The sequence below is a fragment of the Zootoca vivipara genome, chromosome 3 (genome assembly GCF_963506605.1).
Source record: "Zootoca vivipara chromosome 3, rZooViv1.1, whole genome shotgun sequence".
Taxonomy (NCBI): domain Eukaryota; kingdom Metazoa; phylum Chordata; class Lepidosauria; order Squamata; family Lacertidae; genus Zootoca; species Zootoca vivipara.
Genome location: NC_083278.1, coordinates 45271566 through 45287543, shown reverse-complemented (window position 1 = coordinate 45287543; position 15978 = coordinate 45271566). Strand labels below are relative to the sequence as shown.

The following is a 15978-nucleotide window of genomic DNA, read 5'->3' as shown; positions in this document are numbered from 1 at the left end:
ACGAGGAAGTTAGTCTCCCTGAGGCCATTAGGACTTCCTCGCAGAGGGCGTGATCAAAGGGTTTCAGGTTATCTTTTGTCTGAGCTGGTTTGCGCTCCGCTCCGAATTTGAAAGAACCGTTTGCGGAGCCAAACCCTTTGCTCCAGGTTTCCGAATGCGCTTAGCATGCGTCCGACCACCACCTCTTTTTCGAATGATCCACCTGGGAGCAGCGACAGATTGGAGCTTTTCCCTGTCCCCCTTCCCAGCATTTCTGAATGGAGCCACTAACCTACCTTTCCCAAGGTTCAATGATACTTGCTTCCCCTTCTAATCAGTGGGTTAAGGACCCCGCCTAAACCAGTTCTTTAATCTGGCAGTGGGTGGCATTTGGAGTTTTGAATGCACCAGCAAAAGCTGGACTGACCACCGAGTCCAGTTTGGAGAAGCACACTTAACCTTCAGATACAGGCTCAGAGAGACGCCGAATTGGGAAAGTAATAAAACTACATTTAGTAAAGGAAGTTTGATGGGAAAGGTGGTGGTGCACAAAGAGCCATGCTTTCTCTTTGTTCTCAGCGGGAGAGGCCTACAAAGATGTCTCCTCTCCCAAGCTGAGGATTAAGGAGGAGGAAATTAGGCCAGCAGCGCTAAAGAGTTTCCATCGAGCAGCTGAAGGAATGTCAGCACAGGTCGAAGGACAGTCTAGGACGCTTGCAGATTCTTCTGTCTATCTACTCTACTCTTTTCCATGCAAAGCCAACAACCTACAGTATAGGCAAGCTGTGTTGCATCTCAACACTTCCTGCAGTAGCAGGGCTTAACGGGGTTATGGGTGGGGTTTTAAGTTGCAGCTTTCTATATGTTATTACTTGGGAGCAGGCCTCAACTGAAATCTGTATAGCTAATTTCTGAGTTTCGGACTGCAGTCATTATGCCCACTTACCTGGGAGCAAGACCCATTTTGTCTACTTTGGGATGAATTGCCTTGGAATAAGAAGTGTGAAGGTGACGGTGAAATGATGAGCCAATTCAAATTTCACCACAGCTGCTGGACTGGGTAGGTGGCCTTTTTAGGGCACTGGGTGCATAGCAAATAGAACAATCTGTTCTGGTTGACTACAAAAGGAAAGCAGATTTTGTGGTTGATTACTAATCCAGATCAGAATCCCTCAGGATAGGTGGGAAACTGTGGAACAGAGGCAGATAAAATCCAGATCACAATATTTGCTAACCTTAGCATTGTACACAGACAATTGGCTTGGTGTGGGGCAAGTAAGATTCTCCCAGATCCTAAGAAGAATTCCTCTGGTATGAATAAGACTAAAAGCTTGTTTTGCTTCTGTTGTTATTATATCCCTCCTGCTGTGGGGCAGGTTGTAGTAGGCAACACAAACCATTTCATAATAAAATAATAAAAATAAATAATTCTATCAGGTATTATTACTGGAAAATACTGCAGCGAGAAACACGGGCAATGCTGCTACTACAAGGACACTAACGTTGTGGCAGATTTTTTTAGTAATTTTTAGTAGTAGTACAGCAATGGTCTACAGCTTCCCCTACACCTGCATAGGTGTTTTCCCAGCTTTTAATGTTACTATCACTATTGTAGCGGTTTCCTCATAGATTTACCTGCTGCGTGGAACTGCATTCTTGAAGTTGCAAACACAGGAGAAAATGTTTTCTGGGTGTTAGTGATTCATTATAATAGAAGTAAATGTAATAATAAAGGGAAGCCTTTTATATTCAGTTTGTGACTTTTATAATAGACATGTGGTTATTTTTGTTTGCTAAAACGAAAATGATACAGACATTGGAAAAAAATAACAATAATCTTACATGGGTTTTTATTTGTTGTTGTTTTTTTTATAAAAAACGGGTTTAAGTTCCTGTTAAACGAACTCTTTCCCATTATTTATTTGTAACTAGTGGAATCCCGCTGGGTGAGGGAGGAGAGGCGAGTCAAAACACTTGGCCTTGATTAGAGATGTCCTCTCTTCTCTCTCTCTCTCCCTTGGCTGGGCCTGGCTTTCCCTAGGACTGTGTTTGGTCTTCCACTTTCATACTGTAAGCACACGAATCCGAGTGAGGAATCTTAGATCGGGTGGGTTGGCGGGGGCGGGGGGAAAGAGAGAAACCCAGTCGGACTAGAAGAGATCCATTCTCCAGAGGCCCCTTTTAGTTCTGCACACCTTGCCTGCAGCGCACACCTTGTCTGCTTTGAAAAGATTTTCTCTTGTGTTTTTATTCTCGTCAGAGGCTGCTTCCAAGTTTAGTTTCTTTGCCTTCGGTGCAACAGCTCGAGCAGTAGGCAGGTTGCAAGAAACCCGAGTTCTGAATATTAATGGCCGCGCGCCGGTGAGCGACTTGGGAAGAGGAGAGAGAGAAGGGAATGAGAAAGCGAGACTTTCTTAGTTTGCGTTGCACAAACCAGCACAATGGTGTGTGCTTTATCGAATCGGTTTCTGTCGGTTAGCTTCACCCGGACCAAACGCAAAAAAGAAGGCGGCGACGCATCTCCACGCAAGCCCTCCCTAGTAGCCCCCACTTTTAAGCAAGATTGTGCCACTGGAAGTGGAGAGCGCCTAGGATAGCAGCTCAGAGGCATTGTTAATCCGGATCGAAATTCAGTCTCGAGGGTTCAGAGATCAGAAGACGACCCTCGGGCCAGAGAAGTGGTTCAAAAAACGCCATCCTCCTGCCCCACTCAGCGCGGCTCTCCCCCAAGCGCGATCGATGCTCGTCGTCCGGCTAGCGATGCCGGCAGCTGTCTGGTCGCCTCTGGAGGGGGCAGGAGGGGTGGCTGCTCGCCGTCCTCCCGCCTGCCTAGTTAACGGTGCCTGTGGGATTAGGTCAATTGGTGTGGATCTCCTCCGCCTCATTTGGTTACTAATTGGTTTCTTGTTTTAGAAATCGAAATCTCATTTCCAGAAATCACAAAGCCTCGGTAGGCAGGCCATGAAGGTAATCCGGGGGTGGGATGATGGGAAAGAAGCGGGCGAGCGGGGGGTGGGGGGGGGAGAGGAGTCTGCCTTCACACAGAAACGCGAGGAAAGCAGCAGTGGAACTTCGTCCGGCTTTTCAAGCGAAATGAGAGCTCGTTAGAGCCATAATAGATACATCCCACCCACTTCCTAAGGCTACTTATGTAAATATGATAAACCAGGCTTGGCGAAGCGCGGAACGGAGATTCCCCCCCCTTTTTTTTACCTAGGAAGGTTAATGTAGCGTAGCTTGGAAATCTTCCAAAATAGATTGTGTTTTCTCTTTTTATCTTCCACCACTTTAGCCGGGAAAATCCCCCCTTCAGATTCCAAGCTCCTTCTTCATCTCTTCCAATTCTCGCTCCTCCTCCTCCTTCCTCTGCTTCAGCGAGGCTCTCCAAATTGCAAGAAGAAACCTTTACATCTCCTGACCAACCTAATCCCAAAGGCAAAGAGAGAGAGGGAGAGGACCTGGGTTTCTCACTTTTTAAAAAGAAGAAGAAAATGCAATCAGACTACAGTATTTGAAGGGGTGGGGATTGGCTGCGGTAGGTCAAGTGCACCCCAAGCAACTTTACTCAACCTTAAAATCGGGGAGCGGGCGGGGCGGAAGGTACTTTAAAAATAAAAGACTATAATGTATGTCCCTATCTGAGGCTGCAGTTTTCCAGTACCCTCTTTTAACTCAGCGTGTTTTAAAGCGCAATAAATGCAAGCGGAAGCCTTAGTTGAAACGTTTCGAATTAAGTAGAAGCTTGATTCCAAAGGAACTGTCATTACGATAAATATTTTAGGATCCGTGGGTTAAAATGTTGTTCATTTCAGAGGAAGAGATGGGTGCAGGGCAGGGGGGAAACTAAACTGACAAGGGCTTGCTTCTGAGTAGTCGCGATTAGGATTGCGCTGCAATTTCCGGGTGAACATCTCCGGCCACAAGATTGCGATCCAAACGCATTTAGGGGGGAAAGCCTATTCCCTCTCTCCTTGGCCTCTGTCTCCTTTGATTCTGCGGGATTCACTTCTGGGTAGACGCTCGTAGGATCCCGATGTTCCTGTAGCGCTAAATGCTATTGAATCAATGGGGCGTTTTAGACCGGAGCAACTAGGGGAGATCAGTCAGTTTGAGATGTCAGTGTTACTCAGCTTGAGTCGCAATGCAAGTCTATCACCATCACCATCACCACCCGTCAGTTAAATTTGTTGGTCACCTCTTTACCAAGGTAACTCAAAGTGACTTACAATGCTAAGTCTCCTTGAGCTCAGTGGGGCTTCTTCTCTCAATAAGCGGATAAGACAGCAGCCTCGACGCCCTCCACCTCCCCGGCTTGTGGATTGAAAAAACTGAAAGTCGCCCACCCACCACCGCGGCGAGGTTTTAAGGAATCCCAGAGACCAAAGGATTGGAGAATGGTCAGCTGGCGGTCAGTCATTCATGGGAAAGGATGGAGACATCTGGCCAGTAGAAGGCTTTCGCTCCCTGCCCCCCTCCTAAATCTCACGTGGCTTAGTTTGGAAGAGAAGTGCTCGGAAGGGCGAGCAAAGCGCTTGTTTAGAAAATATTAACTCGGCTCGGCTGGAGGGAGGAGTTCACCCGGAACAGGAGCAAAAGCGCTGCAGAGCAGGGCGGGGAGGGGGGAGAGAACAGAAGAGAGGATTCTGCCCAAAAGTTAACCTGTAATGCAGGCAGGATATTCATTAACCTGCCGGGGCAGGATCTGCTGCTCCACTTTTAGTAGCCTAAGAGAAATAGGAGGGCCCCCCTCTCTTCCCCCCGCTTTTGCATTCGGATTAATCAGCAACTGGGAAAAGCACAGAGATTGGAATGGGAACGTCCGGATCGCCCAGAGAGGGTCTCGTGAGTCGACAAGTGTGTCTGTGTGTATGCCCACAGACAGCGTTACTCTCGTTGCTTGTTTAAATCCAAACCTCCTTAATACGTTTCTGCAGATCTGCACATCCAGGCAACTCCCCCCACCCCACCCAAAAAACACGTCTTTATGTCTTTCTTCTTAATTCCGCTAATAAACACATCGAAACGAAAGGAACCCGTGAATATCTCCTTCAGACAGTGACGCGCCCAAGCGGAATCTGAGACCTTCCCGCTTCCCTCGGTCAGTCAGGCTTCGGTACAGTGCTTTCAGTTTCCCGAAGAAGAGAAAAGAACCCTACAGGAGTTGGTTGTTGTTGTTGCTTTTTTAAAAACCAGACGATCCAATACTCATTTAAGCCGGCAGCTACGTCTATCTGAATGTAGCTGGATAGCCACGCCCTTTCGCTTAATCGTAGCGCTGAGGGAGCGCATAAACATCATTGAAAGTCAAACCTCGACGCACAAGACTTCTGCCTTGTTTTAACCAACCAACAACTTAAGCACACAGGGGACATGAGCTACAGGGGACTCCCTTCTAAAGGAAGCAAACACGCACGGATTTGGACTTCCAGGCTGAAACCCCCAGGAGCGACCTCCACTGAATCCAAATGCGCATCAATCCAGTCATTCTAGGAGCCCCGGAATTCAGGAAGCTTCCTTGAGCCACGCCGAACTTTACTTTCGAGCAAGGATCAGCTTGGAGCCTTACCTGACAGCCACTTCCGTCGTCGCCCCCACTCCCCCAGGTCTGATTCCCATCCCACGTGTAGGCGGCCAGGTGGGATTTAGGAAGGGGTGTTCTCTGAAATCCACTGGGATCTCGTCCTCCCAATATTTGGTGTTGCCTGGCAAAGCGTGTGTGTGTGGCACCCAGCTTCTAGACATTTAAGAGTTGTGCAGAAGACAAGAGCGGAGGGCTTGGTAAATCACGCATCTGCTAGCCTTTCCGCTTCTGAGCCACTACGAAAGGTTCAGGCGTTCTGCCTTCTTGCGCGAGATCCCCAGACATTAGGCGTGTCCCAACAGACATGAAGTCGGGAGAGAGAAGAGCTGGACACGTTCCTTGTTACAGGATTCAAGAAGACCTGCCCAAGTCAGGCGCAGAGGGTCTGATTCCTCTGTGCCCGTTCACTGTTAGAGGAATCGGAGGACGCAATTAGCATGCAGAAAGTTCGGTTAGGTCGTTTTAGACTCTGGAATTAATGCCCCCCTTTAAAGATTTACTTCATAATGGATCCAGCTTTGCTCATATCAAATGCGGTGAGCCAACCCGGCTCATTTTTGGGAGTCCTCCTGCTCATCTCGCTCTGTGGGGCCCCCGGACTTCCGCCGGAAAGTCTGATGAAGATCCCGGGTTCACTGTCTGGAAGCTGTTTTGTTTTATTTATCGGTACCATTTCTTCCCTGCCAGTCACCTGAAAGTCCCAGGGCTGGGTACAGCAATAGAAAATGCAATGTTAAAACCAAATAAAACCATATGATAGCCATGTTCAAATATATAAAAGGATGTCATAAAGAGGAGGGTGAAAGGTTGTTTTCTGCTGCTCCAGAGAAGCGGACACGGAGCAATGGATTCAAACTACAAGAAAGAAGATTCCACCTAAACATTAGGAAGAACTTCCTGACAGTAAGAGCTGTTGGACAGTGGAATTTGCTGCCAAGGAGTGTGGTGGAGTCTCCTCCTTTGGAGGTCTTTAAGCAGAGGCTTGACAGCCATATGTCAAGAATGCTTTGATGGTGTTTCCTGCTTGGCAGGGGGTTGGACTGGATGGCCCTTGTGGTCTCTTCCAACTCTATGATTCTATGATTCATCACAATACTATAATAGAACGGTTCCAAAAGGAACCGCTGGAAACACTGCTGTCAAGATTTAGGCAGTCGATGCCAGTCCTTATGCACCATATAGAGCTGGGAAGACCTATGCTAGAAACAGAGGTGTCAACCTGAATAAAATATTGGGGGGAGGGGCAGGTAAGCCCCGCCCCACGTAATCACAAGACGCGGCACACGCACACTATGTGAATGGCACTGCCCATCAACTTGCGGGGGGAGCCTGCCGGCTCAAATATTTTATTTGGGGGGGGGGGGCGAAGGGACCTCAGTCCCTAGGATCTGGCTCCTATGGCTAGAAGTTTCATGTCATGGTTGCTATTAGAAGAGGCAGTCTATATATGCTACAGGTGAACTCCTGCGAGGACTCGCCTGTCCTGTTCCATTTGGCGAGTCCAAGGCTAGGCCGGCGAAGAGGCCGAGTGGATTCCGGGAAAATCTGAACGGGGTGGCTCCAGGTCCACTTTCCCCTTCTTTGGCACCGTCCTCGGTCTTTTTGGCAAAGTGAAATACGACTTCGATTGCCCCCGGGCTTAGCTTTGTATCATCGCTGGGCTCTAGGTACTTCGGCTGTATCCCACTTACTTGGGAGTCAATTCCATTGAATTCGATTGGGCTTGCTTTTGAGTAAATATGCCCAGGGCTGATGCACTGTCAGAGGTGGGATACCGTGAGAGAGAGGGGGGGGTGCGGGAAGCAAAAAGAATCTATAAAGGCCAAACGACTTGATTTTCACGGCTCAGGATTTTAGGCGGCTTACCCCGCTGACCTTGAACATCTGGATGTATGGTCCGCTGACGTGTGTATATGTGCATGTGTAAATCATGGGCGTGTAAATTATAGATCTAAGGCGTAAATCCAACGCACACTTTCCTGGGAATTGAGTCCCATTTGGATACAGTGGGACTGAGTCAGGAGTCAACGTGGATAGGGTTGTGCTGTGCACTTCTACCTGGGAGTAATCTCCACAGAGGAATTGCTCTGAATGTGCAGCCAATCGGCTTAGATTCAAGAGCTCTTTGGTTTAACTGGGTTGTAGACAGGTGTGCCCAGTGTTTTCAGCGCCACCACGGCTAAAGCATTGAACGTATAAATTGCCATCTTATACTGTATGAGCGCCTGCCACAATGGTTAGCTAGCTCAGCTTCTGCCCTCGCGTTTCCTCAGGCTCTGTCGCTTTCACGAGTTTTCACGCGCTTGTGAACGCGAGAGAGTCCCTGGAAACGCGTGGGAGGCTCTCTGGAGGAAGAGTGGGCCGGGGGGGGGGGAAGCGAAGAAAGGGGAAGGGCGAAGGCTTGCGCGAAGAAGGCCCGGTGACGTTTGCGTAGCGCGGGCGCGATCGTTAGCCGGACTTAGCTGCATCAACAACAAGAGGCGGCTCTTGGGCCGCTTGCTTTCCATTCTAAGCCCACTTAGGGGGTGTAATGGGATGAGGCGGCATCGAGGGCACTTGCAAGGAAACGTGCGTTGGAATCCAGGGCAGCGCGAGAGAATCTGGATGAGCAACAGAGGAGGCATGTCCTGGGTTGTATGCGATCCACAACCAGGCCCAGACAGAGGGGGGGGCATATGGGCCACTTGATCCGGGCCTCCGATTCCAAAGGGGGTCTCGGTCAGAAGATTCACAATCAGTAAAATGAAATATTTTCCATTTTGTCTTTATATGCAGATACCGTTCAAGCCTTGAAATAAAATTATTTGTAAGCATAACTTTTGTGAAAATTAATTATATACTGTACTTACTTATTTAGAAGACTTCAGTGATCCCCAGGGTAAAAAACAGAAGGGGGGCACATTATCTACCTGGCCCGGGCCTCTGCCTGGCTCTGCAAGGGCCTGTCCACAACCCACCTGGGCCACCACGCCCTTGGACCCCCCCCCCCAATACCCGTATCTTCTCAGTAATTCCAGTGGCACTTCGAGATCATGTGTGTCTTAGTTTAGCAAAGCACCCTGGATCCACAGCACACAGATTCTGCTTGAGGTTGTTGATGATTGTGACCACTAGTTGGTTGGGCATAAACTGTGCTTGGCAGCGCGGGTCCAATCCAAAGGTTTCGATTTAAACCGGGAGCTGCAACCGTTCCAGAAGTATTGTCGGAAAAAGACAACAAGGAGGAGGGAGGGGAGATAAGGAGGAATGCCAGGAACAAGGGCTTTGCAGACAAAGAAAAGAACCGCGATTCCGCACACACATTAACGTCCTTTCCTACGTTAGGTGACGTTTAAGCGTCACCTAAGGCGGCTTTTCGGATCACCTGCCTGGTTCTACCGCCGCTGGAGGCGGAGGCCGCGGTCTCCTTCCCTCTAGAAGAAACAATTCCCGACACAGAGGGACTGGAAGAGGAGGAAAAGTGGGGTGGAGGAATTAATTCACGAGGAGACGCTCTCAGACGTCATGCAGCCCCCCGGTTTTAACTGGGATTTGTAAGTCGCTTCTATGACTTTCCCTCCGAATAACGTTCCTTTCAGAGACAGGAGTGACGCCCAGAGAAGAGGAAGGGAAATTTCAAGGCTTCCTTCGTGGCTGGGGAACAGCCCTTGCCTCCCAAATGAAATTTCCTCAATTTGAAATCTGCAAAAAAGATGCGACCAAGTTATTAACTATAATAACCGCTTTTGCTTTTATTCTTTTATTTTATTCGGAGAGCTGAATGGCCACACAACGGTTTGTGTGTTTACAGGAGCTGGCTGCTTGTTCACACCCAGTTTGATGTTTTTTGAACATTGAACAGAATAGTTGTGGCTAAGCTGAGCACCCGCGTTGTGTTCGTTTCCACGGCATTTTTCTCTTTCCAGGGCCTTCCAAAGGGAATGGGTTTAGTTGTTACCCACATTTCTGGCAGAAAAACTAGTTTCTGGGTACCAGAAATTGGTTTGTTGTGTGTGAAAAGGATTATGAATGTGGGAAGAAATTTTCCCAGAGAGCCAGTTGGTAGGATTTCAATTATTCGAGAAGCAAAAGCTTCCAGGCCACGAGTCAAAGCAGAGGTTGTTATACTTAATCCAGAAAAACAGAAACCCGCATTTATTTCAATCAAATTATCATTCAAGGAAGAGGTTTCAGGTTAGAACGTCTGAAGTCCAGTCAATGAAAGTGCAGCCGAGCTGGAAAGTACCGTAGGGAAAAAAAAAGATCTTTATAGTTTCATTATTCGTGACCCCTCCTCATTTCCCATTGTACTGCCAGGTAGAAACAACAGAATAATTATTCTTATTTAATTAATATATACCGCCCATTACCAGATCAGGCATTAGGACCCTGCTGCCCTGCCTCTCTTTTATTATTACTATTATTTAATAAAATTGTATACCGTCCTTCATCCGAAGATCTCGAATAACGCGGTGATGTCTCCACAGGACTTGGAGAAGCTTGGGGCCACGCTAGTCGAACCAGCCCTTTGGACAACGTTGGGCGCGAGCTGGGATCTCACCTTTTGCAGGTATTAATCCGGAATGCAGCTCCTTAATATTTTATTGGGAGAGCTCGGGCAACCCAATCGAGATAGTGGTAGACTGGGAAGGAAGGCTATAGAAGGCTCCTGATAGAAGACAAACGCGGGCTTGATGCTCTTTCCTACGAGTTCCTGAACCAGACTCAAGGTTTGCAGGCGATCGAAACTCTCCCTGAGGAGCGACCTGCAGATCTGTTGGGGCCCAGCCATGTAAAATGTCATTTCTTTCTCTCCCTGATAAAGTGCGGTCAAAATAAGGGGAAACGTCACGTTGACTTCAGTGGTGCGCCTATGGCAAATCTGTTTCAGGATTTGCGAGAGGGCGGGGTCATATTTCGGCCCCTGTCGATGCCAGTTTAATAGTGCCAGGGAGCAGGTGACAGAAAATGATTCTGGACACTTTCCGAGAAGACAATCGTGGTTTAAAGGGGCAAGGCAAATAGCTAATCTGTCTCATATGATCTCCGGAGATACTGGAAGGCTGTTAATGATCATTATGTGTTTTTATATAATTCAAAACCATATCGTCCAGAATAATTATAAGGGTAAGGGCAACGTTAGCAACGTTTGAATCAATGCACGACTGACATAAGTACCGATACTGATTCTGATTCCATTTAAAATCAGTAGGACAGTTGCAATTCCACTGAGGGTTCTGAATCAGGGAGTGAGTTCATATCTACACTACAAGCTGAAGTCAGATATCTATTGCTATATGTTCCCCAAAGAATCCTGCGAACTGTTGGTTTATGGGAGATTCTCTGAAAGAGAGCTTGGAGATGAGAGACCCCTTTAGGGAAGAGAGAGAGAGAGAAACTAAAGGTGTCTCCTCCTCCTCCCAAGGTGGATCCAAGAAGGAGGAGGAGGTGGGAAGTGAGACTATCACATCAGAAGGAAGATATACAATCTATAAAGTTGGGTCAGAAAGACAGTCTAGGAAATTTGGTTCTTCTCCTTGTCCACTTTCTCCCCATGTAAATCCCATCAGCCTAAATACAGGAAATGGGTTCCCTGGGGACAAGGATGATTGTGGATTTAGGATCAGATTTTTATCTGTGATGGCAATTGAATGAAGGCCTGTCTTTTGTATTTCACACCCATCATCATAGCATTTTTTGTCTCTGACAGTGCAATCCTATACATTTCTATTCACAGGTAAGCCCCACTGATTTCAGTGGTACTTACTCCCAGGTAAGTGTGTATAAGGATTGCAGCCTGAAAGTCGAGGCTGCTCCTCACTCCTCACTTGTTAAGGCCTCCAGGAGAGAGCAGAGAAGGGTTGGAGAGGACCAACATCTCATAAACCAGACTTGACACACAGCTTTTTTCTCTGCTCCTTTCCTTGCAGACTTTGGATGGTTTCATATTTGTGGTAGCTCCGGACGGCAAGATCATGTACATCTCCGAAACCGCCTCTGTTCATTTGGGTTTGTCACAGGTATGCTATGAATGTGCAGGCATGCTCAGGATCCAGGCAAAGAGGGAGGGGGAGCCAGTTTGATGAGCAGCATTCAAGGCCAGGAACCTCACATGCGAGACCTGAACACTTCACCTCCACTGCTTTTGGCGAGCAAGGCAGGTGAAGCCAAGCCTGTTTGCTAGTGCCTAGCCCTATTTGCTAGTCAGTCCCATTCATTTGGAGGGGTGTTTTTTAAGCGCATCCTTTCAAACTCAGTAATATGTACTTCTGAGTAAACATGCACAGGGTGGTGCTTTCAAGTCCCATTGAAGATGACTTCAACAGCCTGATCCTAAATGTACTTATTTATTAATTAAATTTGTATACCACCCTTCATCCACAGATCTCAGGGTGATGTAGTTTTTGGGAAGCCTCAGTGGGTTCAGTAGCACTTCACTGCAGAGGATCATGAACAGGACTGGAGCTTAGGAGACATTTCCATTGCACTGGAAGTCCATCCCATTAAACACTCACATAGTGTTTAATTGAATAGACCTGGGCCATGCTGGCACTCAGTGGCATAGTGTGGGTTGCCAGCACCCAGGGCCATGAGGAGGTGTGGGTGTGAGGGAAAAGGATGGAGTATGCATGCACATTCAACTGTTTAACGGTGTCCAGGAGTTTGCAGCCACAGAGATAAGTTGTTCAGTTGTCTGGAGAGGTCACTTCCTGGTTCACATGGAGAAGCCGTTGCCGGATGGACCCTAGCAAAAGAAGCATGCAACTATATTGAGGCAGCACCAGGTGTTGAAATTTTTACAACCTTAACAATTTTGTGCCTGGGGCAACTGCTCCTGTGGCCCCCATGCTATGCTACTGCTGGCTCGCCCATAGTACAATTCCAGAAATCTCTGTTCAGAAGATTGGCTGAGCTCCTGTGCATGATAAATTCTGTGATGACAAGGAGGTGAAGTTTTGACCCATCTTGCATCCTGGGTTCCTTCAAGAGAAAGAGTGGGATGTACATTCAATTAACAATATTTCCCTTTACAGCTCAGGCAAAGCTTCACCTGCTGAATTTCTAGTCACATTTAAAGGCACAGCAGACCTGCTGAGGATTGGCAACCATACCTCTTACTTGCTGCCGGTCTTGTGCATGTTTACTCAGAAATAAGTTTTCCTTCAGTGGGGGTGTGCTCAGCCTTAGGTCCAAGGCTGGATATGGAATCTGCCCAAGAGTTGCTGAACTCCAGCTCCCATCATCCCTGTCCAATGGCCATGCTGGTTGGGGCTGATGGGAACTGGAGTCCAACAACGTCTGGACAGGGTGGCCACCCCATTATTGGTTTAAGGTATCCAATTGCTTGGTGCAGATGCCAGTTTGCAACTGAACCTGAACTGTCCATCTAATTCGAAGAGCCTTGTTCTTTTTCATGGTGTGAATCGACGTCCTTCGTGGGTGCTTCAGATTCCAGACCAGAACCCGAAGAGAGAAGCGGCTCAATTCCATCGAGTGGATTAAGGGGCTGAAGGTGGCTGAGGTCACCCTGGGCATAGAATGGGGGCACGTTGCGTCGTCATCGATGGAAAGAAAGATATAGCAGGGGGCTGAACACTAAATGACTCATTGGGTTCCTTCCAACGCTACAATTCTATTGTTTTCTTTCCCCTGCCCCTGATTCCTCCCTCTTGCAGGTTGAGCTGACAGGCAACAGCATTTACGAGTACATCCACCCAGCCGACCACGACGAAATGACCGCCGTCCTCACCGCCCACCAGCCGTACCATTCCCATTTCGTTCAGGGTAAAGTTCACCGAGTAAAGCAGCGGGTGGGAAGGAAGGCAGTGGCCGGCGGCAGAGAGCAGCCTCTTCCCTGACATGCGCATTGTGCCCCCTTGTTTACTAGAATACGAGATCGAGCGCTCCTTCTTCCTAAGGATGAAATGCGTCTTGGCCAAGAGGAACGCCGGGCTGACTTGCGGAGGCTACAAGGTAAGGTGGGCTCATGAGCGCCAACTGGCGGCAGAGCGAAGAACTGTTTGCGCCCGGACTTGAGTACAAAGACGAGGGTGCTTTGAAACCGTCACTGACAGGAATACACAAATCGGGACTAGTTGGAGCTGTGTAGCGTTGCATGTTTCCACCTCGATTTGAAGGGCATTTACTTGGCAGCCAATCCCACCCGTTTCCTTGGGACTTGATCCCAGTGAAGGCTGAGATTCCTTGCGCACTTGTTTGGGAGAAAGCCCCACACAGCGGGACTCACCTCTGGATAAACAGGCGTAGGACTATTCCGTGAGCCAGCAATCCTCTGCATATTTGGGAGTAAGACTCTCAAAATCCCAGTAATTGCTTTCGGTAAGACCTAAAGGCTGTGCAAATCCTGTGCATAGAGAAAATAAGGCTGGAAACGGCAGAAGGGGAGAGTGCTCGTGTGCGCGGGCCCTGCTTGCAAGTTTCCCACAGGCACCTAGGGGGCCACAGTGAGAACTGGATGCTGGACTAGATGGGTCACTGGACTGATCCAACAGGCTCTTCTTAAGTGGTTATGCTGACCAGTTTACTATAGAGTAAGTCCCTTGGAGGTCAATGGTTGGGATTTACTTCCAAGTAAGCGCACATAGGCTCTCACTGTAAGTGTTCTGGGCCTGGAGATTTTTTTTTTTGGGGGGGGGCTGTAAGCTCCAGTGAGGTCAATGGCACTTACTCCCAACTAAGTCGCCAAAGTCCAAGCTACTGCTGTCAGTGGAAGACATTTCAGAGTAAACTTATTTAGGATCTGGTTGTTGGCTTGCTTCCGGTCTAAACCACTGAGCCTCTTGGGCTTGCTGATAGGAAGATCAGCTGTTCTAATCCAGTCAACGGGGTGAGCTCCCGTTGCTCCGCCCCAGTTCCTGCCAACCTAGCAGTTTGAAAACATGCCAGTGCAAGTACAGTAGATAAATAGGCACCGCTGCAGCAGGAAGGGAAACAGCGTTTCCATGCGCTCTGACATCCATCACGGTGTTCCGTTGCGCCAGAAGCGGTTTAGCCATGCTGGCTACATGGCTTGGAAAGATGTCTGTGGACAAACGCCGGCCCCCTCAGCCTGAAAGCGAGATGAGCACCGCAACCCCATAGCCGCCTTTGACTGGACTTAACCGCCCAGGGGTCCTTTACATTTTACCTTTACCTTACCCACTTTCAGTGGCGAAGTGATACATTATGAAGTGCAGGCGCTCTTCATGAAAACTCCTCATAGCCCTGCCCCAGTTGAACAATGAGGACATTATGGCTTCAGTTACCATGCCAGCTTTTTAAAATTCAGCCTCAGGGAGCGTTCAGGAGGACTCCACCGCTTGCTCACAATGGCTTGACGTTTTGGATGACCACAATTAGGGGGCTCTGGAATTTTCCAACAAAAGGGCCCTTTAGCCCCATATGCTGATGTCACCTCTCTCTTCCTCCATAGCTGCCAAGTTTTCCCTTTTCTCGCGAGGAAGCCTATTCAGCATAAGGGAATTTCCCTTAAAAAAAGGGAGAACTTGGCAGCTATGCTCTTCCTCTGCTTAGGTGGATAGGTTTCTCTCTGAAAAAAGCTTATTTTAGAGAAAGAGGGTTGGCCAACAGCGTCCTAGGAGATGACGCCATCCCCCCTCTGGTGACATCAGTGGTGGCGCTTCCTCCCTGCTCTCCTGCACACTTTTGTTGAGTTGGGTTGCTGAATTCTGCGATCGTATACACGGCTTTCTAGGAACAAATCCCAGAGATAAACCTAGGGAGGGCGCTTTAAGAGACCTCAGAGTGCCCGCCTGTCATAACGCAGCATCTTATTCTGTTGAGCTGCAATCTTTACTCCTGAGAGTAACCCCCACTGATTTCAATAGGATTTACTTCTGAGTAGGCATGGTTAGGATTGCGTTGTCACAGTGTTATCCAAGAGCCTTGTGTTTTCTGGAAGAAAACTCATTTGATTTCGGGGTTAACTTAGTTTGGAGCAAGTCTCTTGAGCACTAAATCACGTGCATAATATTCGACTGCGGGGAATTTAGTTGTGTGAATAATTGCGTTGTTTCCGAAGGAGGGAAGGCCTGTTTTCCGATTTTTTACTTGCTTTGGGACTGTGCCTGATTCTGTCGAGGACGCCTTTCTTGAGAGGCTTGAGAACTAACTGCCCTTCCGGCTGCAAGGTAGCCCACATAATCCAAAGGGAGGCTGCCAAGCAATCGCCTTGAGTCTCCGTCCTACTGACTCTCCAGTAATTCCAAGTGTTTTGCCAGCCGATCTATATCGGGCACACGCAGAGAGATGTAGCAATAGATTTTGTCATCGCAAATAAACCACGTGACCAAGTTGGGTGAGAGAGTCAACAGGGAGATACTATAACGTCTGTCTCTACTCAGAACTACCGTAAGTCCCACTGAGTTCGGTGGAGCTTACACCCAGGTAAGTGGGCATAGGACTGCAGCCCAAGGTTC

The 15978-nt window shown here is 48.3% G+C and overlaps 1 protein-coding gene across 1 annotated transcript in view; it reads left to right on the top strand.

The window, feature by feature from the left end:
- SIM1 (SIM bHLH transcription factor 1) overlaps positions 1–15978 on the top strand; it is a 57675-nt gene that overhangs the window by 14359 nt on the left and 27338 nt on the right. Inside the window, exons 3-6 of the mRNA XM_035109327.2 lie at positions 10027–10109; positions 11470–11559; positions 13216–13324; positions 13428–13513. Of these exons, the coding sequence (XP_034965218.1) occupies positions 10027–10109; positions 11470–11559; positions 13216–13324; positions 13428–13513 (368 nt within the window). The remainder of the gene's footprint in view (positions 1–10026; positions 10110–11469; positions 11560–13215; positions 13325–13427; positions 13514–15978) is intronic.